This window comes from Lupinus angustifolius, chromosome LG04 (assembly GCF_001865875.1).
Source record: "Lupinus angustifolius cultivar Tanjil chromosome LG04, LupAngTanjil_v1.0, whole genome shotgun sequence".
NCBI lineage: Eukaryota > Viridiplantae > Streptophyta > Magnoliopsida > Fabales > Fabaceae > Lupinus > Lupinus angustifolius.
Window position 1 is genome coordinate 8,218,153 of NC_032012.1, and position 20,320 is coordinate 8,238,472.

Consider the following 20,320-nt stretch of genomic DNA (forward strand, 5'->3'; position numbering starts at 1 on the left):
TTTAATGCTCAACTCAGAAGAAAAAATAAGGTCAAATTAATAGTAAGACTTATGTTTTAGGATATAGGTTATTTCATGTATTATGAGCTATGATTTATTGAGAAAAATATATTAAAGTTAAAATTATTGATTATTTTTCTGATCAATTATAATTCATGACAAAAATGTGCTCCCAAGAATATTTACTTAATAATACAATGAGCCATACTAATAAATAAGACTAAGCTAGGAAGTATCCAATTTCATGTTGTCATATTATCATTCATCATTTTTTTATATTTAGATATGTAAGTATCTTACATCTAAAGAGTGTTATGGGATTTTTCAGAAATTGTTGTGGTCTGAATTTAAAAATATGGGTCCCAAAATATATCTACAAATATGACTCTTCCAAAGAAGGCGCAACTAAAGCCCACTAACCCTACCCTTGCCTCTTTGCAAAAAATGGATCACGATTAGGGATGACAATAAGTTTGGATGAGGTCAAATAGTGCATTACTCAAACTCGTATGTTCAACTATTTTGGAATTCAGATTCGTGTAGGTACCTACTGGATCTGCTACTCACGGTCCTTGAGTACCCAGCAGATTCAAGGTACCCATAAACTCGGGAAATATTTATAAAAAACATGAAACCAACTTACATGTTTGCCATGTTCTTATAATCATGCATGTTATTTTAGACAATAAAAAAAAGAAAAAATGATAATACCAATTATAAAACATAATTAATATAAGTGCGTAATTTTAAATTGTCAATTAAATATAAATCTTTTGAATAAAACATATAATTTAGAATAAGACAATAAAACATATCAAACCTCTAATATCTCCCTACATAGAACTTTTTGGGGGGAAAATCTATATTATTTATAGAGAAAAAATTTATATATTAAGAGTGTAAGAGTTTTATACATTATTATTGCATTATTCATTATCCATATTTAATCATCATTTACTCTTAAAATAAAAGTCAAATAAATGATAGATTATCCAATGAATATAAATATTTAAGCATTGCATATATATTACACTCATACTTAAAATTCTACAAGCCCAAAATTTATTCTTCTGTAAATGACATGACATGCTTTGTGAAAAATAAATAATCATTATTATATTGAATTATTTTATTGAATTATTTTATTGAATTATTTTATAATATTATAGATATGCAACTCGAGGAACTTCATAATTGAATATCCAAGACAAATACTCAATTGCTTCTTTGTATGTCTTGTTTGAGTCTAGTTGACTTCTTCTCTAGTTTTGATATGACAAAATTGATTGAATTTGTAAAGTTTTATCCACATGATTTTTTGTTCAACTGATTTTATGATGTTTGATAATCAACTTGAGACGTATATCATTGATATACATAATACTGTGGAATTTGCTTCTATGAAATGAATAAATAATCTTAAGATAGATTGATTAGAGGTGGAAGACACATTGTTTCTCATTAATTTATCTTTTTTTGAAGTTAACAATACAATTTTAAAAGAGTTTTTTCAACTATGAAAATTGTAAAAGATAGATTGTGTAATCGAATGGAAGATGCATGAATGAATAACTATCTAGTGACTTATAATTGATTAGAAGCGTTTAACAACATTGACAACGAAGTAAATATATTTCAACAATTTCAAAATATGAAATCACATAGAGATTAGTTATGAAATATATATTTTATTTGATTAAATATATTTAAATTTTGTAATTTTGACATCAATATTTTTTTAATTGATGATATTTATTATTTTAATTTTAACCTATGTTGCACACCCTACCTCTAGATCTTAGAATCGTCACAGTCTCCATCCATAATATTACTTCATAACTTTGGATTAATAAATATAATATCATTGTACAAGAATATAACATCACAACTATGAGTCTGGTACATACGATTTTGGGTATGTTATTACTCAGATCCTGTTGGAAGTACTATCAGTGGGTACTTGGAAATCTAGGTACCAATTGCCATCCCTAATCATCCCAAGCTAATTTAATTGTTTACTTAAGTTCACTCAAACTCAAACTCAAACTTTTTGTTCATATGATGTGATTATTTTCATTGTTTAAATGTTTCTCTGTTTGTACTTGAATTTTCTATTGTTTGCAATTCATTGAGGGATAAGATGAGTTTTACAAAGTGAGAATATGAGTTGGATCAATCATTGATTATTTTAAGCATATTAAGATCACTAAATATTCTTAATGGAAATGCACTTACCCTCTCACATGTTACATCCAAGCGAAGTTTTCCATTATTGCAATAAATTTGGTGATCATTTTGTGACTACTTTTTTTTTACTAAGTTTGAGTGTTTTTTTAGAGACATTTAAAGTATGAATAATGTATATTACATGATCAATTTGTAATATATGTTAAATGTTGATTTAAATTTAGAAATATTGATTCTAGTATGATCAATTTTAAGTTAGGCTAGATTAAATATAACCAACAAATTAATTATTTTATATTGAAACGAAAATGGCTTATGTTTGCCTTTTAGTTTTGCATTTATTTAGAGTTAAATTTAATATTTGCCATTTAGCATCACCATCCTAATGGTTTGGAATAAGATCGTTGTTCACAAAAAATATGGGTTATATGGGCATGCCGGGGACATTCATCGTTTTGCCATCTACAGTTTTAATCACTATAAGTACTAACAATTTGTCTAGAATATTTCATTATGGATATAATATTTTTACATCATTGTTCATTTGTATTACTCTTTTTGAAAAGTTAATGACGATATTTTTCTCTTTCATCATAACCTTCTCTTATATTATTCAAATAAAGTCCACCCACCACAAACTTGTACTTGCTGGCATAATATAAAGCCTCACAAACATAAGTGAAGAGATTCAATATCCAAAAATGAAATTTATTGCAAGCTATTTCCTTATACTATGCTTTGCCTCCACCATTATGATATCAATGACCACACTAGAAAAAATACAATATTTATTCAGCACACATGAATACCATGTTAGAGTTATCAATGGTTTCAATGAGAACTCTTCATTGCCTTTAGTAATTTGGTGTTCTTCAGAGGAAACAGATCTTGGTGGTAGAGCCTTACAAGAACATGATGATTTCAGCTGGATCATGAGGCTCAATTTTTGGAGCAGTAATTACATGAAGTGTACTATGAAATGGGAAAATATAAGGAAGAGTTTTGATGCATTTCAAGCTTCTAGAGATACTAATAGGTGTGCTACTTATAGGTTGTGTTCTTGGATGGTTACAAAAGATGGCTTTTATTTCAGCAATGATGAAGTTAATTGGAGGAAGGATTTCTTGTGGTGAGTTTCTGTTTCTTTGTGCATGATGGTGCCATTCTTCTCTTCTCTCACTACTTGTGAGTGTAAAGGGAATGTTTATGAGTTCAAATTGAATAATTCAAGTGTTTTTTTAGGATATGTTATGCATGGTTAATTGTAAGAGTTTTTTATACTATGTATTATTCATAATTTATATGTTGAATGTTATATTAACTATGTAGTTTATACTAACTAGTGTGTACAGATAAATATTGTGTGATACTACATATTCAATTTTTATATATTATATTTTTTTGTTTATTATAATGTTTAATTTAATGTGAGATATATAGTTAATTAATGTATTGGTGGTAGTTGATTGAGATTATATAGTTTTTTTTGTAAAAATTAAATAATGTTAAGGGCAATATAGGAAATGAAAATTACACAGGGAAGTTATTTCAAATTTTAGTTTTATATATAATATAGATAATACATGTATTCTTTTAATTTCGGTATTATCAATGGTATTTTCTTATTCTCTTGAGTAAGGAACTAATCCGTTCGGGATGTATGATTATTATTCGTAACAAGTATCGCTCCCAGAAATCAAACTATTCAAAAAATGTAATCCAAATGTATGGAAAATGATGCATTGTCTGTGTATAAATCTTTATACAATCAATGCATATATATTACACCCTCCTGGAAAATTTACTATGGTCTTAACTACTAGACCAATACAATATTTTTTTTAAATGATTGCTATGTAGAATTATATGTTTATGTGGAAATGTTTTTGCAGCTACGATGAGTGCTTAAGATTAGTGGTCTCTTGTCTCTTACCATTTCCTTTCTCCTTTACAGATTTGTTTAAGTTTCTAGAAAGTTATCTTATCCTCATGTTAATTTTTGGCAGAAAGCTGTTTTGTCTACTAGAATAAAGTATTTTGTTATATCACAATATAATTTATCTCCTTAAGTTCATTTAAGGTTTAACATGTGCCTTAATTTTCTTTTAATATATATTTTAAAATTAAACTCATGAAAAGAAGAGAAATAATACATATGTCGAATAATGAATAGATTTAAGAAAATAAATTATCTTCTAGTGTAAGAAGATATTTTATTCCTTTTGTTATTATGTGATTAAACATTAGTAATAGTACAAAAGATTCTCCTGCCTAGAAGATCAATTACAACATAAAAATGATAAAGTTATAAGATATAAATAAAAGGCTTATCAAAACATTTGGTGGTATAGAATATAATATATATGTATTATCAATAAAAAGACTTATACATATTCATTGTATTATTTATCATTTATTTGTATTACTTATTTTAAAAATTAATGATAATTAAATATGAATAGTGAATAATATACCGACCAGTACATACATTTTTTTTCTAATAAATAAAAATGGGTGTTATTTGATGAAACAAATAACTAATACAAAAGGGAGATAGTGGTGAAAGATTTAGATAACATATAGCAATAATTCAAATCAAACTTATGCCATAAAAGGTGTACTAAGATGCAATTTGCAATTTGCTTAGAACACTGCAAAAGCTAATAATATTGTCTAAGGAGTACTTAGTTTAGTTCTACTTAATAAAATGGGGCAAATTAAAAAAATAGTTAAAGTACGTACGTACTTTTATATCAGAAAAGACAAGTACCAAAGAGCAATTAAGTAATATTTATAATGTTAATAATGAACAAGTGGGTACAAAAAGGGTATAAAATTGGAAATAGAATAAAGTACGTAAAATATGGATATATTTATTTATATGGTTGGAGATATAAAGTGCAAGTTGAGATAAAGATGATAAACATGCCTGCCGCATAAATCATTCACTTATTATTCGCTTTTGCCATTTCTCACTTTTTTTCTTTTGGCACATCCTAATTAACCTTTCTTTAGTATGCATAGTAAATTAAGTAATTTTTTCTACTAAAAAGTGGTCCACTTTTCCACACAAAGAATTAATCTTTTTCAGGAAATAATTATCTCTATTACAAATAAAGATATTGTTTTCAAGATTTGAAACTCATGATATATAAGTCATAATGCAAATAACTTTATCAAGTGATATAAAATTAATAGTTGACACATCACATGTATATGCATAATAAATTATTAATTTGCTACCAACAAGGCGTTAGTCTAGTGGTGTAAGGTTAACTAGATTTTCAAGGTTAATCTTGGGAGTGACACTTATTGGAAGGGACAATCACGAACCCCGAAAAGAATTAGTTCTTTACCAAAAAATATGAGATTATACTTGATAGTACAAAAAACTATTAATTTGCTAATTGGAGTTTAAAATAGTAACTTTTTATGCTAGATTTCCCATTTTCCATTTTTATCTTTAAGGTCGATTCTAACATAATAAACTAAGTCCTACTTTTAAGAGGAGTGAATTTTTTTTTATAACATACCCAATATTGCATATGCATCTCTCCACTTTTGAGGGCTTGAACTAAAAGTTGCTAAAATATTATGCTTTATCTTGTGGGATTAATGTCTGAAATCTTATGAAAAAGTTAAGGTGCGCACTTAGTAAAATTTATTTATCTTAAAAGGGCACTTTTCTAGGTGCTAGTCAAATTAAACTTATTACGACAAATATAAGATAAAAAGTTTGTGACTTAAATAAATGGTGGGATACCATGAGATAGAGAAAAGGGGTAAACATATGCTTAGAATATAATATTCAACAAAGTTTTAAGTAGTTTGTAAGAACGAGATTAATCTTCAGTATTAAAGAATAAAATTGTTTTTGTCCTTGATTTTAATGATAGGAGTGTCATATCACTATAACTAAGAGGTAAAAATGTCACATAACATTGTTTTTCTTATTGCTTTTGATATACTTTCCTCTTTAATATAGAAGATTCATCCATTCATAAATTACCTTTTTTTTACATTATCTTATTTTGTGTATGAAAACAAAATATAAGATTAAGTATTGCTACATTAGACCACCTTCCACTAAAACCATAAAAGACAGTTCAAACAAAACAGAGCCCAAGTTATGGCAACCATGGTATTGAGGTTGTTGAAGAGAGCATGGTTGGAAAGACAATAATGTAAGTGATATGAAATATAAAATTTCTAATGGGCCCAAAATCAACTATAATGGCCATCCAAAGTCAAATAGCCCATTCACTTTTAGCTTTCTCAACCCATCTCTCCCTCCCCATTATATCTTTTTTAACTTTGTCCCATAAACAATGACCTTGTTACTCATGGGTAGGGTTGAAAATAAGCTAAACCAAATCGAGCTCTAGCTCGATTAAGTTTGATAAAGATTTGTTCAGTTTAAAACTCAATTCGAGTTCGATATGAGTTACTTTTTAGTTCGATTTCGGCTTAGTTAAAGTTCATGAACTATTTGACTCAATTTTAAAAAATATTGCACAAGGTTATATATGTGACTTTATTTATATATTTAATAACAATAACCATAAAAATAATGTATAATAACAATAAACATAAAAAAATCATTTATATATATATATAGATTCAATACCTCTCCAAATGTGAAAATATTATTTTTAATGTTGAACTACTACTTTTTTCAAAATTTAAGTAGAAACACTCTAGTAAAAAATATATTTGAATTCAAAATTTAATAATTAAATATTTTCTTAGTCAATTATAAGTAGTAGCATATGAAGTGACACTTTTGGAACAAACGATATCATCCCAAATCTTTGACACCTTAAACAATGTTGAAGGAACCAAACAGTGACCAAATAATAAAAATAAAAGTAATTTCATTTGTTGTGTTGTTAAATAGAGTATGAGAGAAAGTGTATTTGCGTGTGCATGTGAAGAGTGAGATAAAGGTAGTATCATCTTAGTTTTCTTTTGGTGAAATAATATATTTACTGTTCAAGTGTAACAAATATTATACCATAAATTGTGTTTTTAAACTATAATAGTAAACACTGAGATTCTAATATGTATGATTATAAATTGAAAACAAATTAATTAAAAAATAAGCTAATAGTGATAGTGTGTGTAGGGTGGGAGAATAGGGCAAGAGGCTCGAAAATAGTGTATCTGAATTTCAAACGATAGACTAATAGTGTATAAAACTTTAACACTTTTAATATACATGTTTTCTCTTAATATAATATAATAATGTGGAAATATTTGGAAATTAAGTGCTGAATATAACTTTAATAGATATAATAATAGTAAGTATCCTCTATGAGACAAAAGACCAGTTCATGAACATGAAGGCAAGGCAGTGATTGGAATCATCATCATTCACAACTTTCCATGCAATGGCTTGTTCATAAGACACTGGCCTCTTCATATTGGATACACATATTCCTGATGGAAGATATGCAAAACCCTGAAAATAAAAATATTGAATGGTTTGAACACAGAAAGATTCAGACCACTACAAATGATAAGATGATAACCCAGATAACAACTAACAAGACATAAATCGTAGAAAAATTCAAATAAAACGAAACTAACTAAATTCTAGATAGGATAATCTTCTGTAAATTCAAACATCGGCTATCGGTCTCAGCATTTGTAGAAACACTCTAGTAAAAAACTAACCTGTTGCATTATCTTGGAGAACTCAGAGCAAATAACCTTCTTACCAGCTTCATCAAGAACTTTTTCAAGCATTATATCTTGAAGGGCAACTAGAGTGGTTTCAAGCATGTCAAGTCCAGCCTGGTTAGTGAAGGTGAACGCCGGAGATGCCTGCGGGAGTAGTTTTAGTAGAATACTAAATGGAGTTTATTTGGCAAAAAGAAAGGCACTTTCTGATATAATCAAAACTATTCATTTCACCAAGATGAAATTTCAAGAGCAGTAGAAGTGAATACATTTGTTTTTACAGAACAACACATTATTGCATCCGAATGGTGCCAAAGTTGCTTCAAGATTGCATCACCGGATGTTGACTCAACTCTGAAGAGTTCGGTACCAGTGTGGATCCTGAAAGAAACATTTCATAGTGTTAGTCCAGAAACAATAAGACCTAACAATTTCTCTTACCCTCTAGGCCAAATGAATTTATATCAGGGAAATGCATGATCATTCATACAAATATATATGGCTACATACAAGATATAAGTTATCAGTGCAAGAACACGCCCGATAACTTTCTAATTGTCATAAACTAAATTAAGATAATTATGGATAACACTAGCCTACAAATGATGAATGTTACCAACAAAACTTTAATAACTACCCTTAAAAATACTACTTTAACAAAAGAAATTAAAAGAAGGCAAACCTGTAGCTTCTACAGATCCATCGAGCTAAAGTAAGAGCCTCGGGTGAGCCAGGAAGAGAATTTGGCCTAAGCTGGGTACTGAGTCGAGAGGGAGCTATTGCCATGGCAACCCTCTGAACCGATCCCACAACACTCCGCACATATTGACGAGCCATGCTAGCAACATTGTCTCGCAGATGGTTCTCGAAGGTAAATTGGAATGCAATAGTAAGGACTGACCTAAGGCTGTAGTCAGGTTCACCGGCTGGACGATTATTACCAGATCCTACTTCAAGCGTTGATGCTAAATCTAATGTCCTAGTTGTGGCCGAAGCATCCTGAGATGTATAAAGAAACAGATACAACATCTTGTAAGTCAGCTTGCGAAAACATCCAATGCTCTGAAAATACTAAAGTGGCAAAAGTTCAAAATGAAGTTCCTTTAGAATCACGAAATTTATTGAAAAGTCACTTATTAACCGTTTTAGGAGCCAATGGTATGACACGAAAACCAGAAGGCAGTAAAGGAGCATCATCGGCAAATGATTCATCAATAGGAGCAAAGACAAGTTGAGCAACGCCCCAATTGAGTTTTCATCAACCCCACTGCACAGCTGTAACAGCATATTGCATAATAGAAACGTCAGAAAGAAGTACTCACAACTTTAGCTATAAGCTTCCACGATTAAAATAAGCAGACAGATGGCTCAGACATTCACACACATTACCTGTAAGAGATACATGTCCGGTGCCAAAGTTACACCATCAGGGGGAAACACATGACCCTCTAATCGAATTACCTCCAAGAACTGCACCATTGCATTAGTGACGAATGAGAATATAATAAGGAAAATACAGAATGAAGGTAATCTCGGAAGTTGAGAAGATTAGTACCTCCTCATGCTCAATTGTATGAGCAAGAGGCAAAATGATCTGGTTTGTGGGGAAATCAGCAGCCTTGCACAAGGAACTGCATAAGGACTAGACTTATGACATGCGGCAGTGTACGCATCAACCCCATAATCAGCCCACTCGGACCGATGCTCCCTCAAAAAGCTAACAAGCAAAGCAGGAGGAACATTCTGCATACCACCATAGTAAAAGAAATAAATATATGGAAAATCCAGAACATTCTAGGTTAGTTTCCCCTTAAGAATACAATGAGGAATAGTTCATTGAATTTTCTTATTCTGAAGTACCTGCAGCAGCATTGACGCTTTGGCACACAGGACTCCACCTCCAATTGACGAGAACATTGACGAATTGTACTTGGACCCCGAATATTTGTTCGGAGATGAGTTTATGGCTATTGTCACATCTTCTACCCCGTCATTACCCATCAGAGACCAACCGTCATCAACAAACCCATTCACAGCATCATTGAACCCCCTAAAGAAGTAAATAAAAAATAGTCGTCTTTAATAAAGATACAATGATTAAGAATAGGTTTAAAGTTTAGCAAGAATGTGAACGAATAATTGGCCAAACAAATACAACTTAGTCACATCAAGTTAGTATACGCATTCAATAATTCAAATGTTGTAGCTTTGTTTGATTCGTGACACAAAGTATGGTAGGACCTAACCTACAAAGTCTCTGACTCAATTTCCTCAAAACAGCAGGCTGACGCCCCCCACCATACTGAATTTCTCCACTTGATTCTTGTGCAATCTGTCTTATATGTTGCAAGGCCTATATTGTAAATTTTAAAAAGTTAATTAACGAATTTGGACGTAGTTAAGGAAGCGAAATTGATATAATAAGAAAGTATTCCGACAGCAATAGTCAATTTCTGAGCCAATATTTTTGATGATTCATAGAGGGGCTTCAATACTTCAGGGACACTCCGGACCTGCATTCGAGTAACAATGCTAAGGAAACTGGGGACAAAAGTTGAAAGGAAAAAAATTATCGTATTGTGTTCCATACATTTAAATCAACATGATCAACAATATGAATAATGGATCCACCACCATCACAAGATCTGATTAGATAACCACTAGGAAGCATTTCAGCTCTGATGAAGTTTGAAGATGGGGGTCCTGTAGGGCCACCCGTTGAAGTAGTCAATGATCTCTCACATATCTGCCAGCATAAAATTGTGAATACGTTAAACTGTTTTGTAATTTAAAAAGGAATTAATCATTTAATGATTCGTAATGCATTGGCATAAGACACAACAGGGTACAGTCTTCTCAGTACCACAACACTTCCATCTTCCAAACTTCTAGTGTATCTGAGTGTCCAGAAGTCACGTGCTGCTGCCAATGTCGTAGGCGCATAAGTCTGATAAGAAGAAGAAAAATCAAATTTTACATGTCAACAACACAACATAGGAAGTGAATAGAAATTAATTACAATTTGAGTATAGCTTCATTTGATGATACAAATAAATACTAGACCTGCATGTACATGAGCTCTATTGTGCCTCCATTTCCAGTGGGGACTATGCTCAACACATTAAGACATCGGCAGTCACGATACCATGACAGTCGATCTTTAAGAATCTCAGCAACCTAAGATTAATAATCACGCAATTAAGTCAGGAGAGAAACATTCTTTCATTGTTAATGAATGAGGAAATAATCCAACATGGAGAAAGCGACAAACCTTTGTGGGCTCTAGGCTCACAAGGCCACAGGCACTGCTGCTACTCCACTACAGTTGCGAGAAACAGCAACAATGCCAATAGAATCCGGACCAGGCTACACAATGTAGAACAGATTATAAGGTAACAAACAAAACCAAACCAGGTAAATGAATGCTGACATACAAATATATATAAAATATAAGTATGTAAATTTTACACGAGCTACAACTATTACAAAGCCTTGAATAGATTGTACCTTCATCCCAATCATCTGTACCCAGTCGACAGCAGTTCCGGTAGCCTTGGACAAGAACTCTGCCAGGGTCTCCTCGGCGATAGCGAGAAGACTGGCAGAACATAAAATTCAAGGACTTGTGAAAACACCATAATTAATACAACCACAACATGAATAAAAGCCTTTTATTACATCGGGTGGGTCAGCTATATGAATCAAACATATCAGTAAAAAAAATACATATCGGATAGAGACATGTTTAGAGAAAAAAAGGGAGTTACTTACCCAGCTGGATTGTTAGCATCCCTTTGAGGATGCTGATGAGGTGTTGGGTTTTGCTGTTGATTTTGACCAGTCATCACCACAGACACAGACTCACAACTATTGCCTGTAGTGGTAGTAGCAGATACCTGTTAACAAAAGAAATGACATTCATCAATACACAGACACGTAAAAAGGACGGCACAGTGCACGAAAGGTTGTTTACAGGATTTGAACCGATGACACAAACAAACACATAAATATATATAAACATATAGTATACACTTAACAAAAATGGTGGCATTTATGAATAGTATACTAAGAAATAAGAAAAGTAAAGCAAAATCAAAAGATGAATGAAGAGATAGGGCTTACAGTGGTTATCTGTTGCTTCATATAACCATTTTCATAAACTAAATTGGAAACCTGCTTTTGAAGACGGTCATTCTCTTCCATCAACAGCTTGTTCATTGCAGAAAGCTTTCTATTCACTGTCTGCAAAATAGAAGCTTCCTTCCTTTGCTTCTCACGACATCTAAACAACAAAATCATCAATGTCTTCTAAGCAAAATGAATACAAAGAAAACAACTTTTGAACCTTACATTACTCAAACTACATGCACAATAAAATAGTGTAACACATAATATATGAAGTTCTTAAAAAAATACTAAGAAAGGACAAAACACACATGCTAAAAAATAAATAAAAATAACACAAAAAGTTATCAAACCAAAGATTGGTAAACAAAAGCAAAGCACTATTCCAAACAAAGTTTTTGTTATGAGACAAAAAAAATCATTTTTTTCTTAGGTAAGAAGTTGAAAACATAAATTTAATCAAGTTGTACACACAAAAAAAAAATAAGACTTTGTTTATTTGTTTGAGAGAAAAGGAGTGATAAATATAAAGATGAAGCAGAATGAGAATAAAAGAGAGTCTTTTACCTGCGATTCTGAAACCAAACTTTGAGCTGTTTAGGGTCAATGTTAGAGAGAATAGGAGAGTCCCTAATGAGTTGTTCCCTTTTTAGAGAAGTGGGTTTGGGGCATTCAGCATAGACCCTTTCTAAAGCATCAACTTGTTCTGGTGTGTACCTAACATACTTGGTTGAATCTATGTTGAAGTTATTGTCTTTGTGCATAGAAAGTGCCATTATAGTGAGAAAATGTTATGTGGTTATGGTTTGTTGTTGTTGTTGTTTAGTTAGTGTATGGCTCTCAAAGATAGAGAGACTGATCCATTCTCCTTCATTAGATGTTTGATGAGTTATGAGTTCCCTCAAATATTCAAACTTGAATGGTTCTACAGTGATATTTATCTAACACATCACACATCAATCTCTAGAATGAGAGAGAAGACAAGATATTTGTGTATATTTGTGTTTTTGGTTCCGTTTGTGGTTTTGGAGTTGAATTCATGAGGGGAATGAAGAAAAAATAAGAGATGTGAAAATCATAGAATATACTTGTGAAATAACTCTCGAGTTTTTCATTTGCCTTCATTCATCTCCAAAATCCAATCCTAAACTAAACTTTTAGGGTTAGTTTGAAAGTTGAATTTTATATGGGAATGAAAGGTTTGAGAGGCACCTCTCACACGTGTATTTCACAAGTCTTCCCTTTCCCTCCCAACTAACCCTTAAGCAACACAATTGTTCAGAGAAGTATTCCGAAAAGAGGCACATTATGAAAAACAACTCAATAATTTCTTAAAAATAAAAATATATTACCCATTGGCAGGATTTAATTTTATAACAAAATATGAATATGTAATACATGATAAAACATTATATATAGTTCACCATATCCAATAAAATTAAAACTTGATTATTAGTTGTAATTAATAATGTTTATATAAGTGTTAATAAGAGTGTATATAAATAAGTTGCATATGTTTTATATGCAGCAGTAACAGAAACAGTACAAGTGCATCATCATTTCTCTCTCAATGAGATCATATTTCTGATTCAGTTCAATATTGAATGATGATATGGAAGCACTGATGATAGGTATGTATATGTGATGTATATATGTATTTTTTTTTGTTATTACTAAGGGTATATCCTCACCTTTTTTAGATAAGGACTAATTTTTTTTCCGGGGTTCATGACTGTTCATCCCAGCAAGTGTCATTCACAAAAATCGAATTATCAATCTTGAGATTCAGTGGCGCCTTACATCAGTAGATCTACAACAATTAGAGATTTAAATAGAAAAGTGGGGCCAATAGCATTTAATAGATATTTTGGTTAATATACATGTATATAAATATTTTATTAATTATAAATATTAAAGATTAGAATGTCATAAAAAATTATCATCCTCTCTAATACACTACTAGTATATAATTAATGGGCATATGATGGAAGCTATAGGAGGATTCAATGGGTGAGTTGCTATACACAAACTCACTTAAGTTTTTTTGTCCCCACCTTGTTTAATTTTGTGTTATGATCATGGAATCCCTTCTATGCATTGACAATGATCCTCTTCCATAATGTAGAGATAATTATTTGTTTCTTTTTATACTTTTAATGATAAAAATATAATTTCATAATAAATAGAAGAATATAAATGTTTCATTAGTCTCTAAGCATATATAGCTTTTCTTCATGAAGGGAAGAGTTTTGGGAGAATGAGACCCAGCCAATGGGTGAGGTCCACCTAGATTTGTTATCCATATTACAAAGCTTGTTTTTATTTGATAAAAACATACAAAAGTGAAGGTCCCTTTCAATTCCTTCTATCCCATGTTGAGACCCAAAAGTGTTTTTTTATCACACGGTGGATGGAAAGGGATTCTCTCCGGTACTAGAGAGTTCAGTACTGGATAGGATGATGATACGTGATAACAAAAAAATTTCAATAATCATAATTTTATATTATTTTTTAATAACAAATAAATAAATAAAGTTTAAAAAAATCTCAGCCACATGTTCTAGTAATGGTCTCTCCATTATTTACGTGCACCAAAAAGAGTGTCATGGACTTCCTCACAAGACCCCACCATCACCTTTTCTCACTCTAGAATTGTTTTCATGCCTTTGCTTCCATTTTACATCTCCCTTTCTTGTTTTCTTAAGGGTCCTTGCAGTGTTTTAGAATGTGGTTTCAGTTAGGATTGTAATCGCAATTATATGTATTGTAATTATAGTCATTGTGACCGTTGTCGTGAAAATTATTCTGTGAGTAAAAAATATTTTTGATATCGATGCAGCTTGATACGGTTGCGTTGCGACCTAATGCAACCTAAATGCGATCCGATGCGGTTGTATTGTGGCCCATTGTGATCACATTATTGTGATTGTTATCACACCGCAATGGTGATATGCTTGCGGCGGTCAACGCAACCACAATTTAAAACACATATTTATGTGAGTGGAAATCTATAATTTCTTTGTAGCTAATTAAGGATTATTTATCTAAGTAGATACCATGAATTTAAATTGGTAATAATTATACTTTTAAAGGGGAGTAAAAGAAATGAAAAAGGAAAGTTTCCCATTCCATTTTATAAACATCATCCCAAACTGAAAGGGAAGGAATTTTGGTAATTTTTTGGTTTCTCATATATATTCTCTTATTGGAGGCAATCTTGTTCGAGCTGGGAATATCCACAAGAGAATTTTGGTAATTTGGATGGGAAAGTTTTATCCTCTCCCATTGACCAAACAATTCTTCTCCCATTGACCAAACAATTCTTCTCCCATTGACCAAACAATTCTTCTCCCATTGACCAAACAATTCATTGTTTTGATTTCATTCCTTCTTCTTCTATTTCATCTATCTAAACATGCAACAAGAGAAAAAAATTATGGTAATTTCTTTATCTTGTTAAGGTAATATGTTTGGTGAAGTAGTTGACAAATTGGTTAAAAATTATAAAATCATGTGAAAGAACTTGTAGAATAGGGGACTATAAAACATAAATCACTTTAAAAGATTTTCAAATTGGGGCTTATAACCTCAATGTGTTTATGAAATCCCCTTTAACCAAATAGGATTACAAACTTATTTCTCAACAAAAAAACTTATTGAATGTTATATAATCCTCACAAAAGCCTTGTCAAACACATTCTATATTTCCCACAACTTTAAAAAATAAGCCCACTTTATGGACAATTAATATCATCTAATTTTTTTGGTACACTTTTTTTGGGTACACAATATAATCTAATTTAATTCCACTAAAAAGTAATAAAACAATTAGATATAATATTTTCCAAGCTTAATTGCTTTTTGTTACCTTGTCTTTTGTGGACGTATTATGATATTTAGCCCCCAAAAACCTCTATTACTTCACCTATTAATCTTCAGTCATATAAAATGCTTATGCAAGTACATATTGTCAATATTTTTTATAAGTGTAAATAGAACCTATTACAATATGTGAATCAACATTAATATTATTAAAGATTTATTTGAACTACTTTTTCAAAAAGTAAATAATAATTAAACATGAATCATACAATAATAATATATAAAATTCATTTGCACTCATTACATATAGTTTTTCTAGTGTTGTGAGAACCGGGTTGTATTAAACAGTCCGATTGGTTTGACCGTTGACCAGACTTGAAAACGGTTCTAGTTTACCATCTTAACCGAATGAGGTAAATTCTGGTCTATATAAACTAGATTAATAAGGAAAGTAAATTAGAGGGTTCACTTGAAAAATTTATAAATGGAATATTACTTTAATCTTTTATTTTACTTAATCCAAAAAAAACAAAGAGACGTTACTTATAATTATACATGACTATTAATTATATAAAAGTTTACATTTTAATATATAATTATAAACTATAAATAAAAATTATTAATTATATATGAAAAAGTTAGATCAGATCAAACAATTTAACCATTTAAATCGATTAACCCTAATATAAAACCTTTTTTGATTTGAGATCGGGGTTGAGAGATAGTAGAGAGTTGTGAGAGTCTAAAGTTGGTGGCAAAACCTGACCCTTGTCACCCTCGAAAGGTTCACCAAACCCTTTGCAACTATCACATATATACTAACCTCTCTCATCTCTTCCATTTCTATCAGCATCAAAACCCTTTTCTCCAATCAACTTCTTCTCTTCTTTCTTCTCCATTTCATCATGCCTCATCTCGCACTCTCTCAGGTAAACCCCACTGAAACTTTGATCACATAAATGGGCTACTCAAATTGTATCAAAATTTTAACTTTTCTTTACTTCTCTATTTTTCCTACATGGGTTTTTGAATTAAGGATGAATATTTGTTTGTAGAGATTATTACAGTTCATAGTATATATAATTAAAAAATAAAAAAAGGATTTTTAAATTGAAAATAAATTATTATTTTTGTTCTTTTGTGTGTTTCTCTGTCATTGAACTAAAACTTATTTGGGTTTTTTGTAGTTGGCTTTAACTGTTCCTGTTGGTGGCGATTTGTCTCTCAGAAGATCTGCATTTAAGGTCTGATATTTCTTATGATTCCTTTTTTTATGTCTGTTGACTTTTTTGTTTGTTAAATACTGTTTGTTGACTTTGAAAAAAATGGTTATATGAACGATTCTGATAGTTTTATTATGTTAATATATAGATCCAATTATGTGAAGAATCCATAGTTATGCTAGAGTTTTTTTCCACTACTTTGATTTGGCATGGCTGTTAATAAACCATAAAGATGATATTTCTTTCTGAATGAACTTAGAATAACAATAATCACAACAATCTAATTCTTTTCAGATTAGGTAGGGTCGGTTACATGAGCTATAATGACTCAAAACGATGCTATGAGTTTACGAGAAACTATGTTTAACCTTACATTTGATTTGGTTCATTTCTGTACCTACTGGACTGTAATGAGTTAAAGGAATATCAGGCAAAGTTCAAAGTTTGTTTGTTTTTGCCAAGAGAAGTTTTTCGGTTCTTGGTTGTTGGTGTGGATGAGATTCACTAAGAAATAGAATCGGCACAACTCGATATTTTTATTATTAGAAATGTAGATCTTTAGCATAAGAGGTACTATAGTTTTTCAACCATTTCTACTTAGCACCCTGTGTTTTACCTTTATTAATCTGTTTTAAAATATGGATTATCAATTATGTTTGGATAACTCTATTGGCATTCTAAATTACCTATCGACACATCTTACTAACCAATCATAATTTTAATTTTTTGTTTTACAAATTTTGATTGGCTAATGAGGAGTGTAAGTAGACAATTGGGAGTGTCAATAATCTCATCCGTTATGTTCCAATATTGAAATTGAGATTCTTGTTTAGGGAGTTAAATTGTATTTCTAAACAAAACTACCATTGATGTTGCAGGGATCTAACTTAAACTTTCAGGATAAATCATGGGCACCAGTCATAACTTTGGACATGAAAGCAAACAATTCCCGTTTAAGAAATCGTCACGTGATATGCATGTCAGTTCAAAAAGCAAGTGCATCCAAAGTTGCTGTCTCCCCTTTAGGATTGGAAGATGCTTCAGAGCCTCCATTGAACTTACACAAGCCTAAAGAACCATATACAGCAACAATAGTTTCAGTTGAGAGGTTAGTCGGTCCGAAGGCACCTGGGGAAACTTGTCATATTGTCATTGATCATGACGGAAATGTTCCCTACTGGGAAGGGCAGAGTTATGGTGTGATCCCACCTGTAAGTGACTTTTGTTATCCTTAATAATTTTATGCATCCATTCCTTACTCTCGTCGAGTATTGATCATGAATCCATAATGCTTTACCTTTGGTTACAATTCTGAAATGATTTTAAAATTCATCATAAATACTACTGTTCATGTTTGTCAGGGTGAAAATCCAAAGAAACCCGGGGCTCCCCATAATGTTCGACTATATTCAATTGCTTCCACAAGGTATGGAGACTTTTTTGATGGCAAAACAGCCAGCTTGTGTGTGCGTCGTGCTGTTTATTACGATCCTGAGACAGGAAAGGAAGATCCTTCCAAGAATGGCATTTGTAGCAATTTCTTGTGCAACTCGAAGCCTGGAGACAAAATTCAGGTCACAGGTAAGGGCTACCTCTTCTTACTTCAAGGGTTGACACATTTCTAATTTCTTTTACAACAAAAAATTGTATTCCAACATAGTAATGCTTCCGAGCAACCTTGCTCCACTGATGAGATTTCGAATCTCATATTTGTCCATGCAATCTTGCACACTTGGTTTTTTGTTGTGCCTGTTACCCTAGGTGTGTCTTACACACCTTCTATGACAGCTTTGCAAAGCTGTGCCCCCTCAAAGTAATGTCTTAACGCACCTTACTTTAGGAAATTCTTTGATAAGTGTGGCTATAGGTACTTGAAACTAGACAATCATGATGGTTTGGTATGCTTAAATTTTGTAAATTCTGTTAGGTATTTCAACATATGGTCTGTTGTTGCTTACCATCGAACTCTTAACACTCGGCAGGCCCCTCAGGGAAGATAATGCTTTTGCCAGAGAAAGACCCAAATGCTACACATATAATGATTGCCACTGGCACTGGTGTTGCTCCATATAGAGGCTACCTCCGCCGAATGTTCATGGAATCAGTCCCTTCTTACAAGTTTGGTGGGCTAGCATGGCTCTTCCTTGGAGTTGCCAATACCGACAGTCTCCTCTATGACGATGAATTCACCAAATACCTGAAGGACTACCCGGACAACTTCCGATACGACATTGCCCTTAGCAGAGAGCAGAAGAACAAGAAAGGTGGCAAAATGTATGTTCAGGACAAGATTGAGGAATACAGTGATGAAATCTTTAAGCTCCTAGATAATGGGGCTCACATATATTTTTGTGGTCTAAAAGGGATGATGCCTGGGATCCAAGACACACTGAAGAGGGTTGCTGAGGAGAGAGGAGAAAGTTGGGAACAGAAACTTTCACAACTCAAGAAGAATAAGCAATGGCATGTTGAAGTGTATTGATAATTTGTAGTATTCTATGTCTTAAAGCATCATATTCTTTAGGTGCTATAGGAATTGTTTTAATCAATAATCTTCATTGAGCAGCTTATTCAATAGCTGTACTTGTTCTGTATTGGTATTCTTCTTGATGAATACAAAATCTGAGAAACTAAATCATTGTTTCCTTTTTCTGAATCATGATGATGTCAAGCAATGATTATTTGCCTTGTTCAATGCATATTTCAGAGGGTGAGACAGCAAAGGACCCATCATGACAGGGGTCAAAAAATATTTACTAGTTTTAATTTCAAGATTTCAACATGCAACAATATTGATCAACAGATATCAAAGATAACAATTTAGCCTTATTTGTTTAGGCGAGGTTAATTATATGGATTTAACTATGTTATATTATTTAAATCATAAATTATGTTCATTAACAAAATATTAATTTTTAAATTTTTTAAATAGTTAGCTTTTTTACAAACTGTGGCTCATTTTTATTGTCATTATGATTTGTGTGTGCCACTTCTTTTTGTTCTAACCTTAATGTAATTTTTTGCACATTTAATTTTTTTATATAAATTAGGGCTCACATTTTTATTTTTGCCTGCTTATAAAATGTGTATGACACTTGAAATAATATCAGAAAGTGTATAATTATTTTTGAAGTAGAATGAATAATGGCCATAAGAGCACTAGAAGTAGATCCTAGCTAGGTTTTTAAAAAGAGATACTTATTGATAAAATTGGGCATTCTTTTCATATCCATAATAAAGTAAATGTGCCAAAAAGCAGCTAAAATTTTAATGAAGATGCA

The 20,320-nt window shown here is 31.6% G+C and overlaps 1 protein-coding gene and 1 pseudogene across 1 annotated transcript; one reads left to right on the forward strand and one right to left on the reverse strand.

Annotated features, from left to right (window-relative positions):
- Positions 7,444-12,876, reverse strand: LOC109345510 (annotated as a pseudogene).
- LOC109345511 (ferredoxin--NADP reductase, root isozyme, chloroplastic) lies at positions 16,590-19,727 on the forward strand. The gene is made up of 5 exons (XM_019584562.1): positions 16,590-16,745; positions 17,004-17,060; positions 17,918-18,250; positions 18,401-18,620; positions 19,022-19,727. Exons 1-5 carry the CDS (start codon positions 16,722-16,724, stop codon positions 19,519-19,521), a joined length of 1,134 nt encoding a protein of 377 aa, XP_019440107.1. The 5' UTR covers positions 16,590-16,721; the 3' UTR covers positions 19,522-19,727.